General features: G+C 49.1%; 5 protein-coding genes across 5 annotated transcripts; 4 read left to right on the forward strand and 1 right to left on the reverse strand.

Moving 5' to 3' along the window:
• Nucleotides 1-76: 76 nt before the first annotated feature.
• On the forward strand, nucleotides 77-8054 carry EURHEDRAFT_500419 (putative HEAT repeat protein (DRIM); the record flags this gene model as incomplete). The annotated part of the gene is made up of 2 exons (XM_040785740.1): nucleotides 77-1428; nucleotides 1481-8054. The coding sequence occupies 2 exons, from the start codon at nucleotides 77-79 to the stop codon at nucleotides 8052-8054; spliced, it is 7926 nt and encodes a 2641-aa protein (XP_040638776.1).
• A 12-nt stretch (nucleotides 8055-8066) lies between these two features.
• On the reverse strand, nucleotides 8067-9016 carry EURHEDRAFT_412392 (DNL-type zinc finger protein). The gene has a single exon (XM_040781895.1). It carries the CDS (start codon nucleotides 8943-8945, stop codon nucleotides 8364-8366), a length of 582 nt encoding a protein of 193 aa, XP_040638777.1. The 5' UTR covers nucleotides 8946-9016; the 3' UTR covers nucleotides 8067-8363.
• Nucleotides 9017-9123: 107 nt separating this feature from the next.
• Nucleotides 9124-12060, forward strand: EURHEDRAFT_63209 (cullin family protein). Its single transcript, XM_040787609.1, has 4 exons — nucleotides 9124-9338; nucleotides 9484-9870; nucleotides 9939-11809; nucleotides 11868-12060. The coding sequence occupies exons 1-4, from the start codon at nucleotides 9297-9299 to the stop codon at nucleotides 12037-12039; spliced, it is 2472 nt and encodes an 823-aa protein (XP_040638778.1). The 5' UTR covers nucleotides 9124-9296; the 3' UTR covers nucleotides 12040-12060.
• Nucleotides 12061-13727: 1667 nt separating this feature from the next.
• Nucleotides 13728-14544, forward strand: EURHEDRAFT_377637 (5'-methylthioadenosine/S-adenosylhomocysteine nucleosidase family protein; the record flags this gene model as incomplete). Its single annotated transcript, XM_040778989.1, has 2 exons — nucleotides 13728-14075; nucleotides 14245-14544. 2 exons carry the CDS (start codon nucleotides 13728-13730, stop codon nucleotides 14542-14544), a joined length of 648 nt encoding a protein of 215 aa, XP_040638779.1.
• A 3900-nt stretch (nucleotides 14545-18444) lies between these two features.
• Nucleotides 18445-20324, forward strand: nimT (putative tyrosine protein phosphatase MIH1; the record flags this gene model as incomplete). Its single annotated transcript, XM_040784351.1, has 4 exons — nucleotides 18445-18692; nucleotides 18798-18874; nucleotides 18935-19142; nucleotides 19196-20324. The coding sequence occupies 4 exons, from the start codon at nucleotides 18445-18447 to the stop codon at nucleotides 20322-20324; spliced, it is 1662 nt and encodes a 553-aa protein (XP_040638780.1).
• Nucleotides 20325-21034: the final 710 nt, after the last annotated feature.

A 21034-nucleotide genomic window follows, 5' to 3' on the forward strand; every position in this document is an offset into this window, starting at 1 on the left:
ATGGAGGAAGAGATCCAGACGCCTCGAGATATCTACAATAGACACTTTTGAGCCGGCGCTGCTCATATATTTTAGGATGGTAGTGGCGTCGATGAACTCACGGCCCCAGTCCGTGAGACGGCTAAAAAACAACACGAAAACCACCAAAAACCATCGATTCGAGCCGTTCTCACAGCGCGTCGCAAAACTTAAAATCGACCCGATTCACCGTGTGCGCCGGCCGAGTTTTGGCGAAGAAGGCGACGAGACGTCTTCATACTTCAGATCGGCTTTCGATCACTGGTCCGAGTTGAATTTGTCCGAAAATTTTTCCCAGTTTGCCCGTCGAGTTAGTCCGTTATCCGAGAGTCTCGCTCAGATCCTGTACCATGAAGAGAAGATTATGGGATTGTTGGTTGAGGGTATCGAGAAGAGGGACGAGCATTCCATGGAAGCATTTCTGAGTCTTCTTGCGCAGTTTGCGAGGGACTTGGGGGTGCGGTTTGAGAAGCATTTCGCGACTGCTGTGACGTTAGTGGCTTCGGTTGCTGCTACACACCCGGAAGTTGAGGTGGTCGAATGGAGTTTCTCTTGTATAGCGTGGACTTTCAAGTTCCTTTCGAAACTACTCGTGCCGGACTTGAGACAACTTCTGAGTATCATGGCCCCCTATCTAGGACGAGAGCGCCAAAAGCCGTTCGTGGCCCGTTTTGCCGCCGAGTCGATGTCCTTCCTCATCCGCAAGGCCGGCCTTGTCTATTACAAGAACAAGGAGCCCCTCGAGCTTGCGATATCCTTTTTACTGAATGATTTGCGAGAGACAGCGGCGAGTTCGAAGAATGTCGAGACATACAAAGAGGGACTGATGGCTATGTTCTCAGATTCGATCAAAGGAGTCAAAGGAGGAATCCATTCCAACGGAACCGACATCTTGAGCTGCTTCCTAGAGAAGGCATGCGCGGAGGATGATTTACAACGTGGATTAGCACTGGAAGTCGCCGGTGGTATCGTCATGAACCTCTGCCATGACACGACTGCCGCGACGTTCGAGCCCATCCTAAACACCGTCACGTCATATATCGAGATCCATTCCAGGAAACCGGACAGGCGCCGCGCCGAGATCTGCTGTCGCCTGCTGTTCCTATGTGTTACAACCCGTAAAGGTTGTAGGGTGAGCAACTGGAAGACCGTCCACGAGACTTTGCTTCTTTTGCTTCAGAAGGCTGCGGCTGCATTGAGTGCGTACGCTGGCTCGATGCCTCAACTTCTAACGACAGTGGCCTATGCACTCCAGGTGTCTCGTATGGATGTGATGCTGCCATTCATGCGACCTCTTATGGATGCTGTAGCGGACGACAAATTCTCAGCCTACTTCTTGTCTTTTTGCTCCACATTTTCAGAATATGGAGCCGAGAGATTCCATGGAGTTGTCCTTCCTTATTTCCAGAAGTAAGAATCTAGCATCATGCGGTTTAGACCATTGAATACTAATTTAATCCAGGTTTGTCAACTCTTCATGGCGCGAGCATGAGTATGAATTGTGCTTGACAATACTGCGCTTGAATCAGGCCGGCTGTGTCACTTCCGAGTCATCTAAGCCTGGTTACATCACTTGCCCTACCTCTTGGAAGTCTCGTATAAAGGAGACGTTGAATCAATCTAGCCCCGACGTTGCAGAAGTCGGTTTAATGAATGCGTACTCGAAGCTTCCAAAGGCCATATTGTTGTTTTCCGATCAGTCTATTCAACCTGATCTTGTCCGGAGCCTGCACGATCACTTAACTAATGCGTTGACCGATAATGAATCTGAGCCATCAGTCACAACCAAGTTTTTCCTTGGCCAAGGATTCAAAGCCTATGTCGACCTTGCGGCCGAGTCTGACGACCTCGATTTGAATCTCTGGGATTCTATCAAGCAAGTGGCCACGAAATATACCCGTCTTCCATTCTTCCTCGATGCAGTCTTGTCCTACGTTTCAGCTTGTTCAAAGACCTCCAGCTTCAAGGACTCAATATCGGATGATTTTGCTAATGCCCTAATCACGAACCTTGCCGGCCCGTCGCATGAATCACGATTGCTGTCCCTCAAGGTCCTGCAACGACTACTCCAGACCATAGGCGAAGATGCCTCTCCGCTATCTCTAACCATTGAAATTGAAGAGAGTCCTCTCAACATAGATACTGCCCGAGTCATCTCCATGCAACTACGCAAACTCGTCATCCTTTACCCACAAATAGTTTCTCGCAGATGGATGGCCACCTTGATACCTCACTTTTGCTTCGGTTTGTTCTCGAAGAAACTTGGTCCTCTTTGGGATGATGCAGCGGAGGCTTTGAAGACGATTAGCGAACATTCAGAGGGAGAGAAGATCGTTTCGGACATCGCTATTCGATGGCTCCACGAGCGTGGTCCTGACTTGCCAGATGAGGAGACCGAAGAGGACGATATTGACCCCCGCGCATATGGAGAGTACGGGTGCTTCAACGCCGCGAGAATCGAGAGAGCGCAGGGTGCAAACTTTTCAGTTGCAGTGCAGCCGGTTGCAGTACTGCAACGGACCCTCGATAAGGAACACGAATTTGCAGAAGTCCTCCCCACTGCTCCTCGTACCCACGCTCTTAAGGTTCTCAACGCAGCTCCCATAATAGCTGAGAAACGGTCTCGTCAAGTCGTTCCGTTGTTTATGTCATGGGCCCAGCATGATGAGGAGGATACTGCACATTTGGAACCCGAGTCCGACTCGTCGGATATGCCAGCACATGGGGAGTATGTTCCCTGGGGCTTTAAGGATCGTTTGTCATTCCTTGCCCTCTTCGGAAGATTTATCAATCCCAAGGTCTTGTTCAGGGCACCCGAGGTTCACGATGCGCTGCTGGGATTGCTTTGTCACGGTAATTCCGATATCCAGCGATTGTCCCTCAAAGCTTTGTTCACTTGGAAGTCGCAAAGCATCCTGCCGTATCAGGAGAATTTGTTGAACATCCTGGATGAATCAAGGTTCAGAGATGAGCTATCTGCTTTTGTCCATGTCGGCAAAGACGATAGTACTATCGAAGAGGGCCACAAGGGCGATGTTTTGCCTGTCCTCCTGAGACTTCTCTACGGTCGAATGATTTCGAAGGCGAGCGCAAACGCAGGACAAGCAGGACAAATTGGGCGGAGAAAGGCTATTCTGCGGACTCTGTCCCACTTGCCAGACCAATACTTCGCGCTTTTCATGCAGGTCTCTTTTGGTCCTCTCGGAGAAGTACAATTAGTCAAGGATGGTGAGGTTGACCAGCAGCCGTTCCAGCAGGAACTTGCTAGTCTTAGGAGACAGATGGGTCTGTTGAAGCTAATTGAGTCCGTGTTCGACACACTCCAGGCCCGCGTGGCTCCATTCGCCGAGAGCTCTTTGAACGTGGTCCTGTACTGCCTCGTCAGAGCGTGCCGAACTCTTGAGAAATCGCAGAGCCCCGGTGCTGCTGAGGAAAAAGTGCTTTTGGCGCTACGCAACCTTCGGCACACATGTATTCGATGCCTTGAGCTTATATTTTCTGTCTCGCTGGATCGAGACTGGACGCCTTACGTTCGCATTATCTACGAGGATGTGATTAACCCTAGACTGGAGAACTTTGCCATCGAAACGGCTCAGGGTGTATCGGGCCTTCTTCGGCTCTTCCATACCTGGGCTTCTTCACCGAGATCTTCCTTCTACCTTGTGCAGGAAAACAAACTTGCTTTGACAAAGGTTGTTGATACCCTTGGGGTGGACTCTGCCCGTGATGCTGTTAAGATCTTCGTGATGGACGAAGTGCTGGTGCCACTGATTGAGCAATCTAGCGGTAAGAAGCTGGAAGAGAGAGAGGAAATGAGCGATTTCTCGCCGGAGGAAATCCGCTCCACCGTCCTGTCACCTTACATTGAACACGCCCTTTCTCACCTCAGTCGCCTTCTTAGGAGAGGTCCCTCACGGCCTGTGTTGGTGTCGGGCGTCCAAACCTTGTCTCACCTCGCACCATGCGTCGAGTCTTCGCGCGAGACCTCAAGCTTGATCAGCATCACGACGTACCTTCTCCGTCAGCCTGCAGACCGTGTCTCCCCCAAAACCAAATCGGGCTTGTTGCGCATTCTCGAGCACTTCTTGCCCATTTATAAGCCCAGTGAAGACCCGGAGCTTTCTCAATCCGTATTTGAGGCTATCTCGGCCACGTTCGACTATTTCAAAGATGACACAAACCGAGAAGTTCTTTCAAGAGTATTTAGTGCCTACGCGAAACATGACCGCGAACTTGGTGAGGTCGCACAGCTGTGCGAGGACTTGAATTCAAGATCTTTTAAGAAACTCGGAGCGGACTATGAGCGTCGTCTCCAGGCCTTCAGGAGAATTAACGAGGATCTCTGGAACAACTTGAGCGCAAAACAATGGCGGCCATTGCTCTACAACATGTTGTATCACATGAAAGACGAAGAGGAGTTGGCTATCCGAGGTAGCGCCTCGTTCGGATTGAAGCGCTTTATGGAGAGGGCCATTCTCCCAGTCGATGCGGGCGCAGAAGACTTCGACAACCTTGTGAGCAAGATTCTCTACCCTGCTTTACAAGGCGGCGCACGTCAGAAATCGGAGTTGATTCGGTCTGAATACGTGGCTGCGCTTGGTTACTTTGTCAAGTTGAACCCTGAAAAGCCTGCTGTTAAGGATTTGCATGTTCTTCTTGTTGGGGATGATGAAGAAGCGTCGTTCTTCAACAACATTCTTCACATCCAGCAGCACCGCCGTCTCCGTGCTCTGCGCCGCTTGGCTAGCGAGGCTATCAAGGGCGAGCTTCAGGCAGTGAACATCAGCACAATTTTCATTCCGCTTGTCGAACACTTTGTGTTTGACGACGAGGAGGGAGATGAGAATACCCACAACCTGATTGCTGAAGCTGTGACAACCCTTGGAACGCTTGGTGAATCTCTCGACTGGAACCAGTTCAGAAACACTTTCCGGAGATATCGTGGTTACATGGAAAGCCGGTCTGAAATGGAGAAAAATGTTCTGCGACTCCTAGGTAGAATGGCAGATGCCCTGACAAATGCAATGAACCAGTCAAAACCTCCGACCAAGTCTGATGACGACGACGTCGATGCAATGGAAGATGACAACGACGCCGCGGTGCTTGCGAAATCTAAACTCGCTCGATCCCTTCCGTCTGCCACTAAGGTCGCTAACGAATTGACGACGAACTTCACTCCCTTCCTGACGAACTTCATCCATTGGAAGGCTGAGGCGCAGATGAGTCTTCGTTTGCCAGCCGCGGTTACCACCATCAAACTGCTGAAGTTGTTGCCCGAACAAGACATGGCCATCCGTCTGCCTCCTGTCCTCCTGGACGTCTGCAGTATCCTGAAGAGTAAAGCTCAGGATTCTCGGGACACCGCCCGGAAGACACTGAACGATATTTCTTTTCTCCTTGGACCTGCCTACTTCGGGTATATCCTCAGGGAACTGCGAAATACGCTCAAGCGGGGCTACCAGCTCCACGTCCTTTCGTTCACAGTGCACTCGATGCTTGTTTCTACGACAGACCACTTCAAACAAGGAGATCTGGACTACTGCTTGCCCGACCTGGTTTCCGTGGTGATGGACGATACCTTCGGTACCGTTGGTCAAGAGAAGGAGGCGGAAGGCTATACCAGCAAGATGAAGGAAGTCAAGAGCAGCAAGAGTTACGATTCCATGGAACTGCTAGCTAAGAACTCTACCGTCCCGAGCCTGTCGAAGTTGACCAGACCATTGCAGGCCCTCCTGCAGGAGAAGCTTAACGCCAACATGGTCAGAAAGATCGACGAACTTCTACGGAGAATTGGAATCGGTCTCTTGCGAAACCCCGGCGCGGAAAGCCGTGATCTCCTGATGTTCTGCTACGAAGTCACTAAGGAGTCATATAAACAGCCCATTCTGGATGACAATAATGAACCTGTTGCTCCTGGTTCCAGCGAGTATCTCTTGATCAAGTATGAAGGTGCCAAACGGGGCGAGAAGCGCGGAACCACTTCGTCGTACCTGTATAAGTTAAACCGGTTTTCGCTCGATGTGCTGCGAGCGGTCCTCAACAAGTTTGGGTCTCTGCTCACTCCGGGTAACATGGCTGGTTTCCTGCCCATCATTGGTGATGCATTGGTGCAGGCGCACGAGGAAGTGAAGATATCAGCTCTTCGGCTGTTGTCAACTATCATCAAACTTCCTCTGGCTGAAATTGATAACAACTCCCACGTGTATTTCACCGAAGCCGTCAAGGTCATCAAGGAGGCTCCCAGCACAAACACCGAAGCGTCCCAAGCAGCCCTGAAGTTGATCTCGGCCATGCTGCGCGAGCGAAAGAACACGAAACTCAGGGAAGGCCATCTTTCCTACCTCCTCCAACGCCTCACATCCGATATCGAAGAGCCGGATCGTCAAGGCGTGACCTTCAACTTCATCAGAGCCGTCATGGCCCGTAAATTCGTGGTGCCGGAGATGTATGAACTAGCAGACCATATAGCTTCCATGATGGTCACGAACCAGACACGCGCGGCTCGGGATTTGGCACGCGGTGTCTATGTGCATTTCTTGATCGAGTATCCTCAGGCCAAAGGTCGTTGGACCAAGCAGCTTAGTTTCTTGGCTAAGAACCTCGAGTACAGGCACACCGATGGACGCCAGTCGGTTATGGATGCGCTGCATATGCTCTTGTCGAAGACGGGATCTGCTCTTGCGCAGGATATCGTCGGTACTTTCTTCTTGCCGCTGGTTATTGTCATGGCAAATGACGAGGCGCCAGAATGCAGAGAGATGGCGGGTGCCTTGCTCGGAGAGCTCTACAGCAGGGCAGACCGGGAGCAGATGAAGACCATTCTCGGTCCTATCCACTCGTGGCTTGAGCAGACAGACAACATGCTCCTCTGCAGCACTGGATTGCAAGCCATGCGAATCTACTTCGAAGCCGAGGAGACAGAGAAAGAAAAACAAGCGCGATTCGTCACTGATATCCTCCCTGAACTCATGCAGCCAATCCTCAAGGATGAGTCGACCGACAACTGGGAGACGCTCTACTTCTCTCTCCAGTTGTACCTCAAACTCTGCAAGACAGTCCCCTCTATCGCCATGTCCAAGCAATGCGCCACAATCTGGTTTGCTATCCGCGAGTGCCTCTTCTATCCGCATGCCTGGGTCAAAACCTGCGCCGCAAACCTTATCGGCATGTGGCTCGCGGACGTCGCCAAAACAAACGCAGCCAACGGCTTCGGTTCGATTCCTCTGGTTGGAAGTGCAGAATTGGCTCTCGATAGAGATGCGATGTTGCAGTTACTCCGTGCCAGCATGCGCTGTCTCCGGACTCCCCGTGTCAGCGAGGAACTTGCAATGCAGACCGTCCGCAACATCGTTTTCCTTTGCCGATGCAGTGCCCAGAATGGCCTCGAGTTTTCTAACTTGGGAAGTAAGGACGCGGAACTCGACGAAAGCATTTCCGAAGACGAAGAAGATGTCGAAGCTGCTGCCGACGTTGCTGCCGCCGAAGCAAAGACAAACGGACGCGCCGACGGCGAGAAGGAAAAGACAACATCAAAGACCGCAATCCGCTATGTCTTCGAACAAGCATCTTCGATCCTCCGCCGCGAACTCGTCAATACACGTGCGGTAGCCCTCGTTCCCAGGACCGCATCTATCGGTCTCTTCGCGGCTCTTTGTCGTCACCTCGAGGCGGAACACATCCTTCCTTCCCTCCCGATTATCCTCCTTCCCCTGCAGCATCTGACCGATACCTCTATCCCGGCACCGCGGTCATCGGACCTGGAGTTCCGCGAAACTTACAAAGCTCTTGTGTCTAACTGCCATGAGGTTCTGGATCTTATTCAGAAGAAGCTGGGTACCACCGAGTACATCACTCAGATGGCCGCCGTGCAGGATTCCATCCGGGAAAGGCGTGAAGGTAGACGGGTCAAGAGACGTATTGAAGCTGTTACAGATCCTGAGAAGCATGAACAGGATAAGAGGAGGAGGAATGACCGCAAGAAGGATAAGAGAAAGGAGAAGGGTATGGAATTCCGTGGAAAGAGACGAGGTTGGTAAGGGTGTTGAAGGTGCTGTATATACATTTTTGCCCGGATTTATGGCGGCGTTATGGGAAGCATAAAAAGGATATGATGAATAGAGAATCTATGTTATAAAGTAATGGTACAGTTCATTAGTTTCTAAAAGTACATGGACAGATCATGGAGTAGGGTGTATCATCCAGGTGCATAGCAACGTCCATCCAAAATGCCTCTTTTCGTCAATCTGGAATCTTCAACCCCCGAAACATGCGTCAAAATTTTTCTAGCATCATGGTAGCCACAGCTAGCCGACTGGTAATCATTCAACAGCACTTCTAGCAACCCGTTACAACTTTCCATCACCAGACTTCTCCCCCTCACCCCTCTTAAATGCAACGCCATCATCCCAGAACTCCATGTCCCCCTCCAGATACCCCCTCGTCACCTTCTTCCCCTCCTTCTGCATGATATCCTCCAGCGTAGTACTCTTGTCGAAGAAGATGTTCAGGTGATCAGCGATAACATGTCTGTTATGGCAAGACGGGCACCGGATCAGAACTGTCCCCTTGTGATATCCATGTTTGGACATGCGGTGTGACGAACGTTCCCCGCACGGTTTGCAGGTGAAGGTGATTTGGTATGCAGGTTCTTGTTCGCGGCGCAGGCGGTTTTGTTCTTCATGTTGGGCGTCGGTTTGTGCGTCGAGTTGGCGGTCGGTGAGGGGGGATTGGCCAGACGAGGATGAAGAATTGAATCGGAGTGCGTGGTATGTGGTTGCTAGTCTTTGGGGGCTTTGGAGCTGTGTTGAGAATGAAGGCAAGCGGTTGATCAACTGGGAGAATGGACGCGTGGTTGTGTGGGAGATTGCTGTTCTAGAAATAGAGGTGTTCAGAGCCCGAAGGCCATAAAATAGCGATGAAGGACGCATTCTGAGATGTGTTTGAGCAAAGATAAGCAGCTAACACTAAATCTATTGATTAAAGATGTTGAATCAGAGCCGTCAGAAGCAATGACGGAGTACAAAAAACTGCGCCGGAAGCACGTTTCTCCGGGCTCTTTCACTCCGCGGATCTCCAAGTTGAGCTCCAACAACTTTGCAGAATCCGGGGAAATGCTTCGAAAACGCAGAATCCAGCTTGATTGTGCTAATATTTCGAATCGCTACCCTCGCTAAACTTTATCCCAACCGTCACTCTCTTTCTCAGACTGACCTCGCGATACTTTGCTTCTTGACTGCCCCGCGCTGAGCTCCGGGGTATCGGAGACTTGAATCTTCAAGATGGCGATGAGGGCCAGGAAGAAGATTCATGCCCCGCGAAGGGTGAGTGCTTTTCTTTTTATATTTGGGATATGAGCTGGATTAGGCAAAATATCGATGCTCATGGTGGCTGAACAATGAAGACCACCACCACCGGATTTCGCTGCCAGACATTATTAGATGGCAATAAGCTGACAGAGCTACGTAGGGCCTTACTTCTAACAACGTTAATAACTTTGACGAAACGTGGAATGTTTTAGCATCGTCCCTGAGAGAAATCCACACGAAAAATGCGTCCTCGCTCTCCTTCGAAGAACTATACCGAAAGGCATACCGAATCGTATTAATGGGAAAATGCGGAGACTTATACGAGCGAGTAAAACAATTGGAAGGGGAGTGGCTCGGACAAGAGATCCAGAAGCGGATCACTGCATCAATCACGTCCAGCTTGCTATTGGCAAAGGAGCCGGTTGACGTGCAAGACCAGTCAAATGAAAGACGGGCTGCAGGAGAAAAGTTCTTGTCTGTGTTGAGAGAAGCTTGGGAAGATCATCAGTTGTGTATGGGCATGATCACGGATGTTCTCATGTATATGGTTGGTTATATTATCGCTGCTCTGTTATGCCATGTGCCTAGGTTAACATGTCTTTTTCTAAATAATAGGACCGAGTCGTTACTACGGAACACCGGAAACCATCCATCTATGTCGCAGCTATGGCGATCTTCCGCGACTGCGTAATACGGTCGAATGTACGCCCTGATTCAGACTACGCTGTTGGTGATGTTTTGAAGGATACCGTGCTGTTCATGATTCAGCTAGAACGGGCAGGACATGTCATCGAACGACCGTTAATTCGACATTGCATTTACATGCTCGAAGGGCTATACGAGACCATAACAGAGGAGGAGTCATCAAAACTCTACCTGACCATGTTCGAGCCGGCGTTTATCGAAACGAGTAGGAGTTTCTACCGAACGGAGGGGAAGCGGATACTGGAAATGGCAGATGCGGCTACATTCTGCAGAATCGCCACAAACCGGATCGCAGAGGAGCGAGAGCGATGCCTTTACACGTTATCCCCCCTTACAGAATCGAAGATCAAAGACGTGCTGGACGAAGAGTTTATCAGCAGACACATTGCTGAAGTCGTCAACCTGGAGAGTACCGGTGTTCGGAGCATGATCGATAATGACCGGATTGACGTTCTGGCAAGTGTCTACGAGCTCAACTCACGAGTTGACAAGAAGAAGACACCTTTGACATTGGCCGTTCAGAAGCGTATAGTGGAAATGGGGCACGAAATCAACGCCTCGGCGACTTCTGCTCAGTCCGCGAAACCGGCTGAGAAAGAAACAAACGGCGACAAGAAATCTGAGAAGGAGAAGGAGAAGGAGAAGCCTATGAACCAGCAAACTTTGTCTGCTATCAAGTGGGTGGACGATATCTTGGCCCTTAAGAGCAAATTTGACCGGATTTGGAAGGAGTCTTTTAAGCTGGACCAGGGCATGGAGGGTGCAATGATGAACAGCTTTTCAGACTTCATCAACTCGAATCCTCGCAGCTCAGAGTATCTTTCTCTGTTTTTTGATGAGAATTTGAAAAAGGGCATCAAGGGAAAGACTGAGAGTGAAGTCGACTCTCTGCTTGACAACGGTATCACCCTTCTTCGTTACGTGAAAGACAAGGACCTTTTCGAAACATACTACAAGAAACATCTTTCTCGCCGTCTCCTCATGAAGCGCTCAGTCAGCATGGACGCAGAGCGGCAAATGATCTCCAAGATGAAGGTGGAAGTCGGAAACCAGTTTACACAGCGCCTAGAATCCATGTTCAGGGATATGACTGTCTCTGATGACCTAACATCCAGCTACAAAGATCACATCAAGAAAACCGGCGATCCTGATCAGAAGAAGGTGGATTTGGAAATCAATGTCCTCACCAGCACAATGTGGCCAATGGAGATTATGTCAAACGGCAAGGATGGCGAAGTACAGCCTCCGTGCATCTTCCCGAAGGAAATTGAGAGCACCAAGCAAAGCTTTGAGCAGTTCTACCTCAGCAAGCACAGCGGCAGAAAGCTGTCGTGGCAAGCCAGCATGGGTACTGCGGATATCCGGGCAACATTCCTAAGATCTAATGGCAAAGTGCAACGACATGAACTCAACGTGTCTACATATGCTATGGTCATTCTGATACTGTTCAATGACGTCCCAGCAGGCGAATCTCTCACATACAAGGAAATCCAAGAACAAACACGGATTCCAAACCATGACCTGATCCGAAACCTGCAATCGCTCGCCGTCGCGCCCAAGACACGGGTTCTGAAAAAGGAACCCATGAGCAAAGACGTGAAGCCAACAGATAAATTCTTCTTCAACCACGACTTTCAAAGCCCGTTCATGAAAGTGCGGATTGGCGTCGTCAGCGGCGGGGCCAACAAGGTAGAGAACCAAGACCAGCGCAAAGAGACGGAGAAAAAGATGAACGAAGAGCGTGGGGCCAGTATCGAAGCTGCTGTTGTACGGATTATGAAGTATGCCCTACCTATCCCCTTCTATTCCTATCACCAGTCCAATGCTAACAGACTGTAGACAACGCAAGAAACTTGTTCACTCGCAGCTCATGAATGAAGTCCTTTCTCAGTTATCCGGCCGTTTCTCTCCTGACATCAACATGGTGAAGAAACGTATCGAGAGCTTGATTGATCGCGAATACCTTGAACGTGTCGCCGAGGAACCGCCTACGTATGGGTATATTGCATAAGCCATATCCACCTCATTTCTATGAATCTTTTCCCTTATCCATCTATTTATTTATTCTCGGTCTACTCCTTGGCGATAACGCAATATGACACGGATTTAGCACGGCGAACGGTGGCTCTTTTATACGATTGGTTGAATGTGATGATGACTGAATGCTCTCTGGATGGATATCAATACCATAAAGTACTGTATGTAGTACTTGCTGAATAAAACATAACCACTTGATATGGGATATCATTACTACATGTCCCTGTCCATAGTACTCATTATGCTTGTGTCATGTGATGGTGGCTTGGTGTGACCTCAACTACACCTTCACACATACAACTTTAATCCCATCTACCCAGCTTGGTATCTTGACTGGACGGAGCAAACGGCGTATGTACAAATTGAGCCGTCAAGATTGATGAACAGCTTAGAGAAGGGGGTTTGGTAACTTCTTTGACGCCAGCGAATTTACCTGGTCTTGGGTAAGAAGACCGAGGACTTGTCATACCCTGAAAATACTATGCCAGTGAGTTAACCCAGGATCCTCTTATTGTTCCTTGATCTAAATACTGCTCGACGCAAACTGGGTCCGAATCATTTCACCAAAGAATGTGAAAGAAAAGAAAAAGTCGAGCACTTCTTCCAAAGTTGTTTGCGTCGAGGACGCTGCTCTCTCAGGATACACGCCTGCTGCCTTTATGACCCAGTGATGAGTTCCCGGGATGCTCCACGAGGACTTGGCCATGTTCAGGGTTTCGAGAGGAATATTGAATAAGATTAATTGGGTGCTTACCAAGGAGGAACTAGTGTCTAGCTTCAGCTTGCGAAGACTTTAGTTTTTCTTTTGGCCTATTATTTGGCACAATGCTGATCAATTCCATGCAGCAACGAGATTGGGCACTTGATTATCATGTCCTGAATATCCTCGCCCAGAATAGGAAGGAGGGCAAGTTGTAAGTATTCGATTAGTACCAAATCTCGCCACCGAAATGAACAGCTTCTTTCTCTGTCTTTTAGGTGCGTGAGTGGCATTGGGAGCTATTCTTCAATGAATTCTGATGATCCAACCACATCCTCACCGATAACCCGCAGTTGACCTGATGTTGCCATATTTGGGTTGTGGCATGAACTTTACTACAAATAATATGGCTACTGGGCCTGGGAGGAATTAGCTAGAATCCGGTCTTCTCAAGAGGAAAGCATTTTGAGCCGTCTAAGCGCCCAGTTTTGCACAATTGAATACCAGTTGGTGATGGATCACTGCCATGAATAGAATGATGTGGGAACTGTGATAGCCTTGCATACATTCAATCCGATGTTGAGGCGTGGGGTGGAGACCCAACTAGTACTTCTGCAGGACTTTCGTTAACATTGAAGATGTTTTTGGTTTCTGCTCAAACATCACTTGAGAGTATCTCTATCAACTTTGATACCATAAACTGAGAACTGGGATGTCGGAAAGAGGCCAGAAGCCAACACTCAAGAAACTCACCCACGATGCTTATACCATTGGCTGGGTCTGCGCGCTGCATAAGGAACAAACCGCTGCAATAGCCATGCTCGACGAAATACATCAGACTCCCCCGAAAACCCGAACCGACAGCAATACATACACACTGGGCTCGATCGGCAACCATAACATTGTGATAGCTTGTCTACTCAATATGGCCAACCAGTTCCGCAACGGCCGTCGCCGTATTGATGACCAACTCTCTCAAATCCATCAAAGTTGGTCTCATGGTTAGGATTTGGGGTGGTGTTCAGCCCAAGGTCCGATTAAGCGATGTTGTTTTCAGTCAACCCATCGCAGGTCATCCGGGGGTCGTTCAATGGGATATGGGGAAGATGCAGTCTGGTGGATACGAACGGACTGGTGCACTGAACAGACCCCCGAATGCGGTTTTGACTGCTATCGATCAGCTCAAAAATGAGAATAAGATAATTGGATCCAAGGCCGATGAACCCTGGGATAAGACGGCGAGAAAACACCCCCACCTGGCATCGAAATACATTCGATGTGACTTTTTGAAGGTTGCTTTGCTAGACACAGTCAGCCACGGGGGAGGGGAATGTGCTTTTCACAACGTGGCACGAATTCATTGCCTTTCTATGGTATAACCTGGTATTGTGGGCAATTCTTCCAACGAGCGCTGAAACGGGACTGGTGATGTCGACAGGCAATCACAACACAAACAGAGAGGCTAATAAAACTGGCAAGGAGACTCAAATATACTATGGTCTGATTGCATCCGGTAACAGGGTAATCAAGGACGCCAAGTTCCGCAACGCTCTCGTCAAAGACTTTAGTGGAAAGTTGCGCTGCATAGAGATGGAGGCTGCCGGACAGATAAACGAAGAATTCCCTTGCATTGTAATTCGAGGGATATGCGATTATGCAGACGCGGCAAAGAACAAAGAGTGGCAGGAGTACGCAGCAGCGACGGCTGCTGCATTTGCAAAAGAATTACTGGGTTATGTGCAACCAAGTGATGTTGATACCGGTAAAGGATATACTTGAAGGGCGCAAGCAGTTCTTGTTTTAGTCGCATTGTTGAGGTTTCTGAGCAGATCATTAGTTCATGAGATTGTTACAACAACACCACACTAGCTGAAGAGAGAACCTGCGAATACAGCTCGACCTTGAAGGGTATCTCTGATCATATGGGATCGCAAACCCGCAAATCCTATGCTATGTATACCGGGCGCAACAAGCTGTGCTATAGTAGAGCAATCTAATGCAAATATTATTACAGTATTTACAGCCTACATATCCTTCTCTGGTATGGGTCTGGAATCGAAGAGAAGAACATTCTTACGTACCCTATACAAATCACGTGACTCGAATCTAATTGATGCCATACCTACCACATCCGGTATAGCGCATCACAAGACTCACATGGTTTCTCAACTTTCCGATCTGAGTCGCAAAGTTCACACAAAGCATGGCAAGTAACGAACCGCGGGTCAAATGATACATTTGTTTACAAACTGCCAACTCCGGACAGTAAACAAGAATAAGCACTGCTACATACAGCATCGTGCGGTAATGACAACAAATCCTGCATACAGTAGTGTCTTGCTCTCACTGTGACATCATTGGACTGCGACGTAATAAATGTAACAGCTTCGTACCGGAGAGAGGTTTTGCCGGGGAGCACGGTCACGGGCGCTAGGGCTGCGAGTGATGACCAATTACAAGTAACTTTCGCGGGGCTATTGTGTCGAGACTCTCTTACGCGCTGAAATCCTACAGGAGCAGGATAACCAATAATGATAGTCAGGAGAATGTAGATCAATGGTGACATGAGGGGCTGCAGCTGCGAAATCCCCTCATCGGCTGTGATAAGATCGGGCACACCGACAATCGGCTGGAACTACGGAGGATTACTCCGCACCATCGTTAGAAAGCACATACAACCAAGTGCTCCGGGGAATACGATGCAGTTAATGTTTCTATTTGCATGCATATGACGCTTCAAGAGTTAACGCACAACATCCTGAGTGAAAACCCTGCGAGTTTAGAAAGGATAGACATGTGACCTCACCTGACTTGTCATGTGCCGTGTCCGACTTTCTCCCGCCGCTTATGCGGAATTGCGATTCGAATCGGCCGACGTCTCACTCAAATAAGCTCAGCTTTGCTTTCAGCGCCCCAATTGGATTGGCCATCGATACCAGCCTGACTCTGGTACCAGCTGAAACCGGACTGCGACCACAATCAGTTTCCGATCGCCGATTGGGGCGGTGGTTTGCCCACACCACCCACTAGCAAGGACTACCGAGCACGATTCATGATTATTGAAGACGATCGGAAATAATAGTCGCTCGGCAAAAATAATCGACTTGGACCTGCGCTCCCATCTTTATTATGCATTGAATCGGAAGAAATGCGCAATGACGTTCGATCCCGGAAGAAAGAAATAAAAGCCAGGAGACTTATTGAGCTAAGATCACTAACCTCCATGCGCTATGGGAACGTGCTGCTGCTAACAGGGATCGAACCTTTTCCCCCTTCAGACTATTGAAAGGTACCCCGGGGATATTCATTATTGGATAATTAGGTGCTCATGCACTGATTTGCAGCACGGGGAGGTTTCGTTAATATGATCCTTGGAGAAAGTTCCCGGAAAGGGATACGCCCCTAGCTAATACCCCCACGAAGTATGGAGTACACTGCAACCCTGGCTGTACCTGCCGAAATGTTGAAACGTGTAGAGTAAGGGCGATTGAAGAACCAACGCGCATTTGAAGAAATTGAACCGCGATGAGAACAGAGCTCGGGAATGGTGCGTAAGGCTTCATTCTTGTTCTGTGGAGCCTTCACGCTGTCCAGGGTGCACTCCATACTCCATACAGATTGTGCAAGATACCTCAAACTCTATCGAGTTTGATCCTGTTCGAGGAGCGTATCTTGCTGGAGACTGGCCAGGGACACGATCATTGGCCGTTTGTGTACGGAGCACGCATCTGACAATAGTGAGGTGATCTTGGAACCAGATCTAGTCAAACCGGATTCCCTGGCAGATGTGCTGCGGCGCCCGAGGTTACTACGACAATGTTCATCACTACCCGAATCGACATGGTCGTGGCATCTATTCTGGGCGTCGCCCAGCTTGCCCAATCGAGGGTATCGGCGCGTGTTCCCTATGAATAGTAAGGTTGATAGAAAAGTATGTGGGCATTGCTTAGATGAATGGGCGAGATACTTGGGAAATTCTCCGCACTATGTATGCACTTCAAACCTGTGAAGGCAATGCAGGTGACAGCTATGCCCTTGTTCCTTGCGTCATGCCCTTATTCCTATCCTATTCTGGCTCGGCACAGGTGATTATCCGATGTGGGGCATGAGTGTGGGGAACGGATAAGATTTCGATCTTGAGAATTTGAGGCTCATTCCGAGTTGTTCAGCCTTTTTACTGGACAATGGCTGTCGATTATTGGCCAATAGCAGGGCTTGTATAATACTAATTTTTCTCTCGGTTTTCGCTTTCTGTTCTAGGGTTTGGATGGAGCAGTGTATACGGTAATAATGAAGTAATAAATTTCGTATGCAACCTCGCATATGCCAGGACTCTGTATGTCAGGGACAGAGCATTGACAGGACAGAGCCAGCTAGTCTACAGGCTACTCTGGCTGGAGCAGTCTCAAGAGGATGTAAAGAACAAAGAAGCCACGGAGCAGTGATGAAATAATGTCGGTAAATATTGAAACAGACCAGAAGGCGAACAAGATCCGGAAAGGAAGAAAAAGAAAAAGCTGTCACCAGTGAAACGCCCGGCGGTTGCTGAGCAGCGAAAGAGACAGCGGCAAGGGAGTCCCGGCAACGAGGGGCACTAGCCGTTTTGGGCTAGCTCCTTCCTGCAACCCTGCCGGTGCTGCTGTATCAGTACCGTCCCATACAGTAATTTACATGGCCAGCTGTGCAGTATACAACTGGACAGTCTACCTACAGTCTACCTATGGAGCATCGCAGAATAGGACGGTATTGGCTGTAGGTACCAGTGACTTGTTCTCTGCACGCAATCAGAAGCTGCGAGTCTTGTATCTGTACAAAACTCACAGTATTCCGTACAGAAAAGACGTACAGAGTACACTCGACGTATCCAAGCTCGTCCATCTGGAGATCGCTCCCCACTCAGCGTTGCCATTGCAACAAGTTGGGTCATCCCTTCAGCTTCACACCTTTTTCTTCTCTTGAGACCTCGTTTTCTACTGCTTTTTCTTCCAGGTCCTCCCCTTCTTTTCTCTCTTCGATTTCCTGTCTTCAATCCTCCTGTCGTTTCCCTTGCTCGACAGTATATCCTCCGACCTATCCCTTTCTTCCTTTTTTGACTTTCCCATGCTGCGTCGATTCTGCCCCTCCTCGTTGCTATTCGGTCTTGATTGCTGCTCGTTTCGGTACGTCCTGCACCCTGCACCTCCCCCCAGAACCCAGGAAAGGAAATAAGGATTGGGAAATATTCGGGATTTATTGTTCTCAAGGCTAACGTTATTGTCAATTTTTTTTTTTTTTTTTGCGAGATAGAACCTTCCGGTGACGAGACCTGATTTGATCCTCCTCCGCTCCCACCCCCCTCTCGTTGCACTCCTTGCTCTCCGATACTCCTACTCGACGTTTTATATCAGCCGGCCATGGCCCTGTAATCGTCAATTTCAGCATACGGAGGAGTGCCGGCTACAATTGTGGTCTGTGGCGCTCTGCTGAACGAACTGTGTTTGGTTAGCTTGCAGCTTGGGCGAGGATATATTTCGACTATTGGAATTGGATGTCAAGGGAAAGAGGATACAAAAAATTTCTTTGAAAAAAACCGAACGAAAAAATCTATCGCATACCACTGGTCAGGTTGTGGCAGCACAGTTGAACATCCTTCTTGTCTGAGTTCTGTAATACTGCACAACCAAACGCGACGAAAACGCAATGGAACATTCGTCCCCGTTGGCTGCCATGCAGCCTCCATCTGTCATGTTTGGCCATTGTTTCCGTCCCGAACCAACGTCGTATCCGTCTTGCGGCCCCAGATCGGGCATTGGAGCTAGTCCTTTCAACTTCAAGGACCTGTCCATGAAAAAGGGCGGCGACTACTTCAATATGAAACCGGTCCGGGGCACCTCTCCCACCGCAAGCCTTGCTGCAGACTTGTCTCAGAATTTTCATATCGATCAAAGGTGCGTGCGTTGCTTTGTTTCTTTCTTTTTTTTTTTTATATCCTTTCTCGGATCTTTTTTTGTGTGTTTTGTTTCACCGGGACAAAGAGTTGACCCCAAAAATAGTCCGCAATTGGCAACGCCCAGACGGTCTTTGTTCTCTTCGAACCTGTTTGCACAGAGCAATGGTAAGGCAACGCAATGTCGGATGAGCTGCTTGCAAACGGTTTATGCTTATGCGTGTTTTTACACATAAATAGAAGATATTATGACCACTCCTCCGATGCCATCTTCGCCCGGTGCCGCTATGGATGGTATGGAAATGTCGCCTTTGCCGCACAAGCCATCGTTCGCCGTTGCTCGGGATACCGACTTGAAGTCTCCGAGCTTGGACATGGATTCGCCTATGCGGACAAGTGTCCCCAGTCCGCTGCAGGATTCGCCAATGCTGCAGAAGGAGAACCTGATTGAGTAAGAAGTCCGAAGTTCAGTTGGAAGGACACTTGTCTAATAACTTCTTACAGGAGGAAACGTCCCAACTTTCTGCGTCCTTCTCTCGCGAAGAGCAAAGCCCATTCTTATCAGATGGGAATGAACGGTCCGGCCCCCGAGAGCCAAGCTCCCCCGTTCCGATTCAACAGCCGTGCCCATGGAAAGACTTCGTTGAGCAATTCGGCCTCGCTGGAGGACATGTTTGGAGAATCCCCGCAACGGGAGCGACCCGCCTTGCGCCATTATTCGTCTGGTAGTCTTGCCATGAATGCTCGGTTGCGCGGCGGTCTGGGAACCAGTGGTAGCCACGCCAAGAGCTGTGGTTCTCCCGCGTCGTCAATTCGCAAGAGCTCCAACCCGGCCCTGCGCCCTCGAAAACTGTGCAGACGGTCGTTGAGTATGTTTGAACATCCGCAGGACGTTGTATCCGAAAAAGAAGCCAACTACACCACAAATGCACCACTTCCGTCGATCCCGGATATCGACATCGAAGGAACACCCTCCCTACAGTTGCCTCACTTCATTCCAGAGGACCAGGGAGATTCGTTGGCTCGGATCAACAAGGGAACCCTGATTGAGGTTATGGATGGAAAGTACAACGACCGGTTCGATCACATCTTGGTTATCGACTGCCGTTTCGAGTATGAGTATGAAGGTGGGCACATCAACGGAGCGCTGAACTACAATGACAAGGAGTCGCTGGCCGCTCAGCTTTTCGCGGAAGCAAAACCACGGACTGCAGTAATCTTGCATTGCGAGTACTCCGTCCATCGGGCGCCGATCATGGCTAAGTATCTGCGTCATCGGGATCGCGCTGTCAACATTGATCAGTACCCGAACCTTAGCTATCCCGATATGTACATCTTGGAAGGGGGTTACAGCGCTTTCTTTGCTGAGCATCGCTCGTTGTGCTACCCCCAAAACTATGTTGAAATGAACGCTAAAGAACACGAACACGCTTGCGAGCGAGGCCTCGGTAAGGTCAAGCAACGGTCCAAGCTTAACCGTGCACAGACCTTTGCCTTTGGAGAACACTCACCTGAGATGGAAGACAGCCCAACTGGGCGATGCCGCAACCCTAGTGGCCGCTTCTTGGGATCTCCTTTTGGAGATAGTCCAGCTCCAGGTCGGAGTCCTGCTCGCCGCATGCTTTCTTACTAAATGCTACCTACCTTTTTGATACCCAAAAGAACAGAAAACGAGAAAACCCAAAAACACCTTGCATCAACTCTTGGACTTCTCTACGGCGTTCTTGGTTTATTTTATTTTATTTTATTTTTTATTTTTTTTTTGCTCGTGTTATACCAGCGTGACAGCTTTTTGCAATCGCATTTTCTTGCATCATTTCGAGCGCTCTCGTGAGCCATTTCGGACATTACATTACGGCTGACAGTGGTCAAGGATCGTGAGAGTACTATCCTTGGACTATCTTTTCCTTATTTGTTATTTTCAAGGGAGCTCAGCTCTCGTCCACTCGCTTGATGGCTTTCGGTTTCATTGCATCTTTACCATGTTTATCGGTATTTCCTTTTTGCTCTATTTTTTTGGACAAGGTGGACGACACCTTGATCAACGACAGTATCCGATTATCACATTGCTCGCTTGAGCCGGACACTTACTGATCAGCGACCATCTTGGATTTCATGACCGGATATCTTTCTATTTGTTTTGACTGTCACTCACTTAGACTATTTCCTATGTTTTGTATACGATCTGTCTCACGTCTCACCTTGATCACCTTGAATTTGACCTCAAGTCAGCCAGATCACATCTACGTCTGAACATGTTTTGCTCACAATCTTCTTTTTTTTGCCTAGCCTCTGGCATCCCCTTTCTTTTGGATTGACGATTTCATTGTTACCACCTTTTAA

This window comes from Aspergillus ruber, assembly GCF_000600275.1.
Source record: "Aspergillus ruber CBS 135680 unplaced genomic scaffold scaffold00013, whole genome shotgun sequence".
In the NCBI taxonomy this organism is placed as follows: domain Eukaryota; kingdom Fungi; phylum Ascomycota; class Eurotiomycetes; order Eurotiales; family Aspergillaceae; genus Aspergillus; species Aspergillus ruber.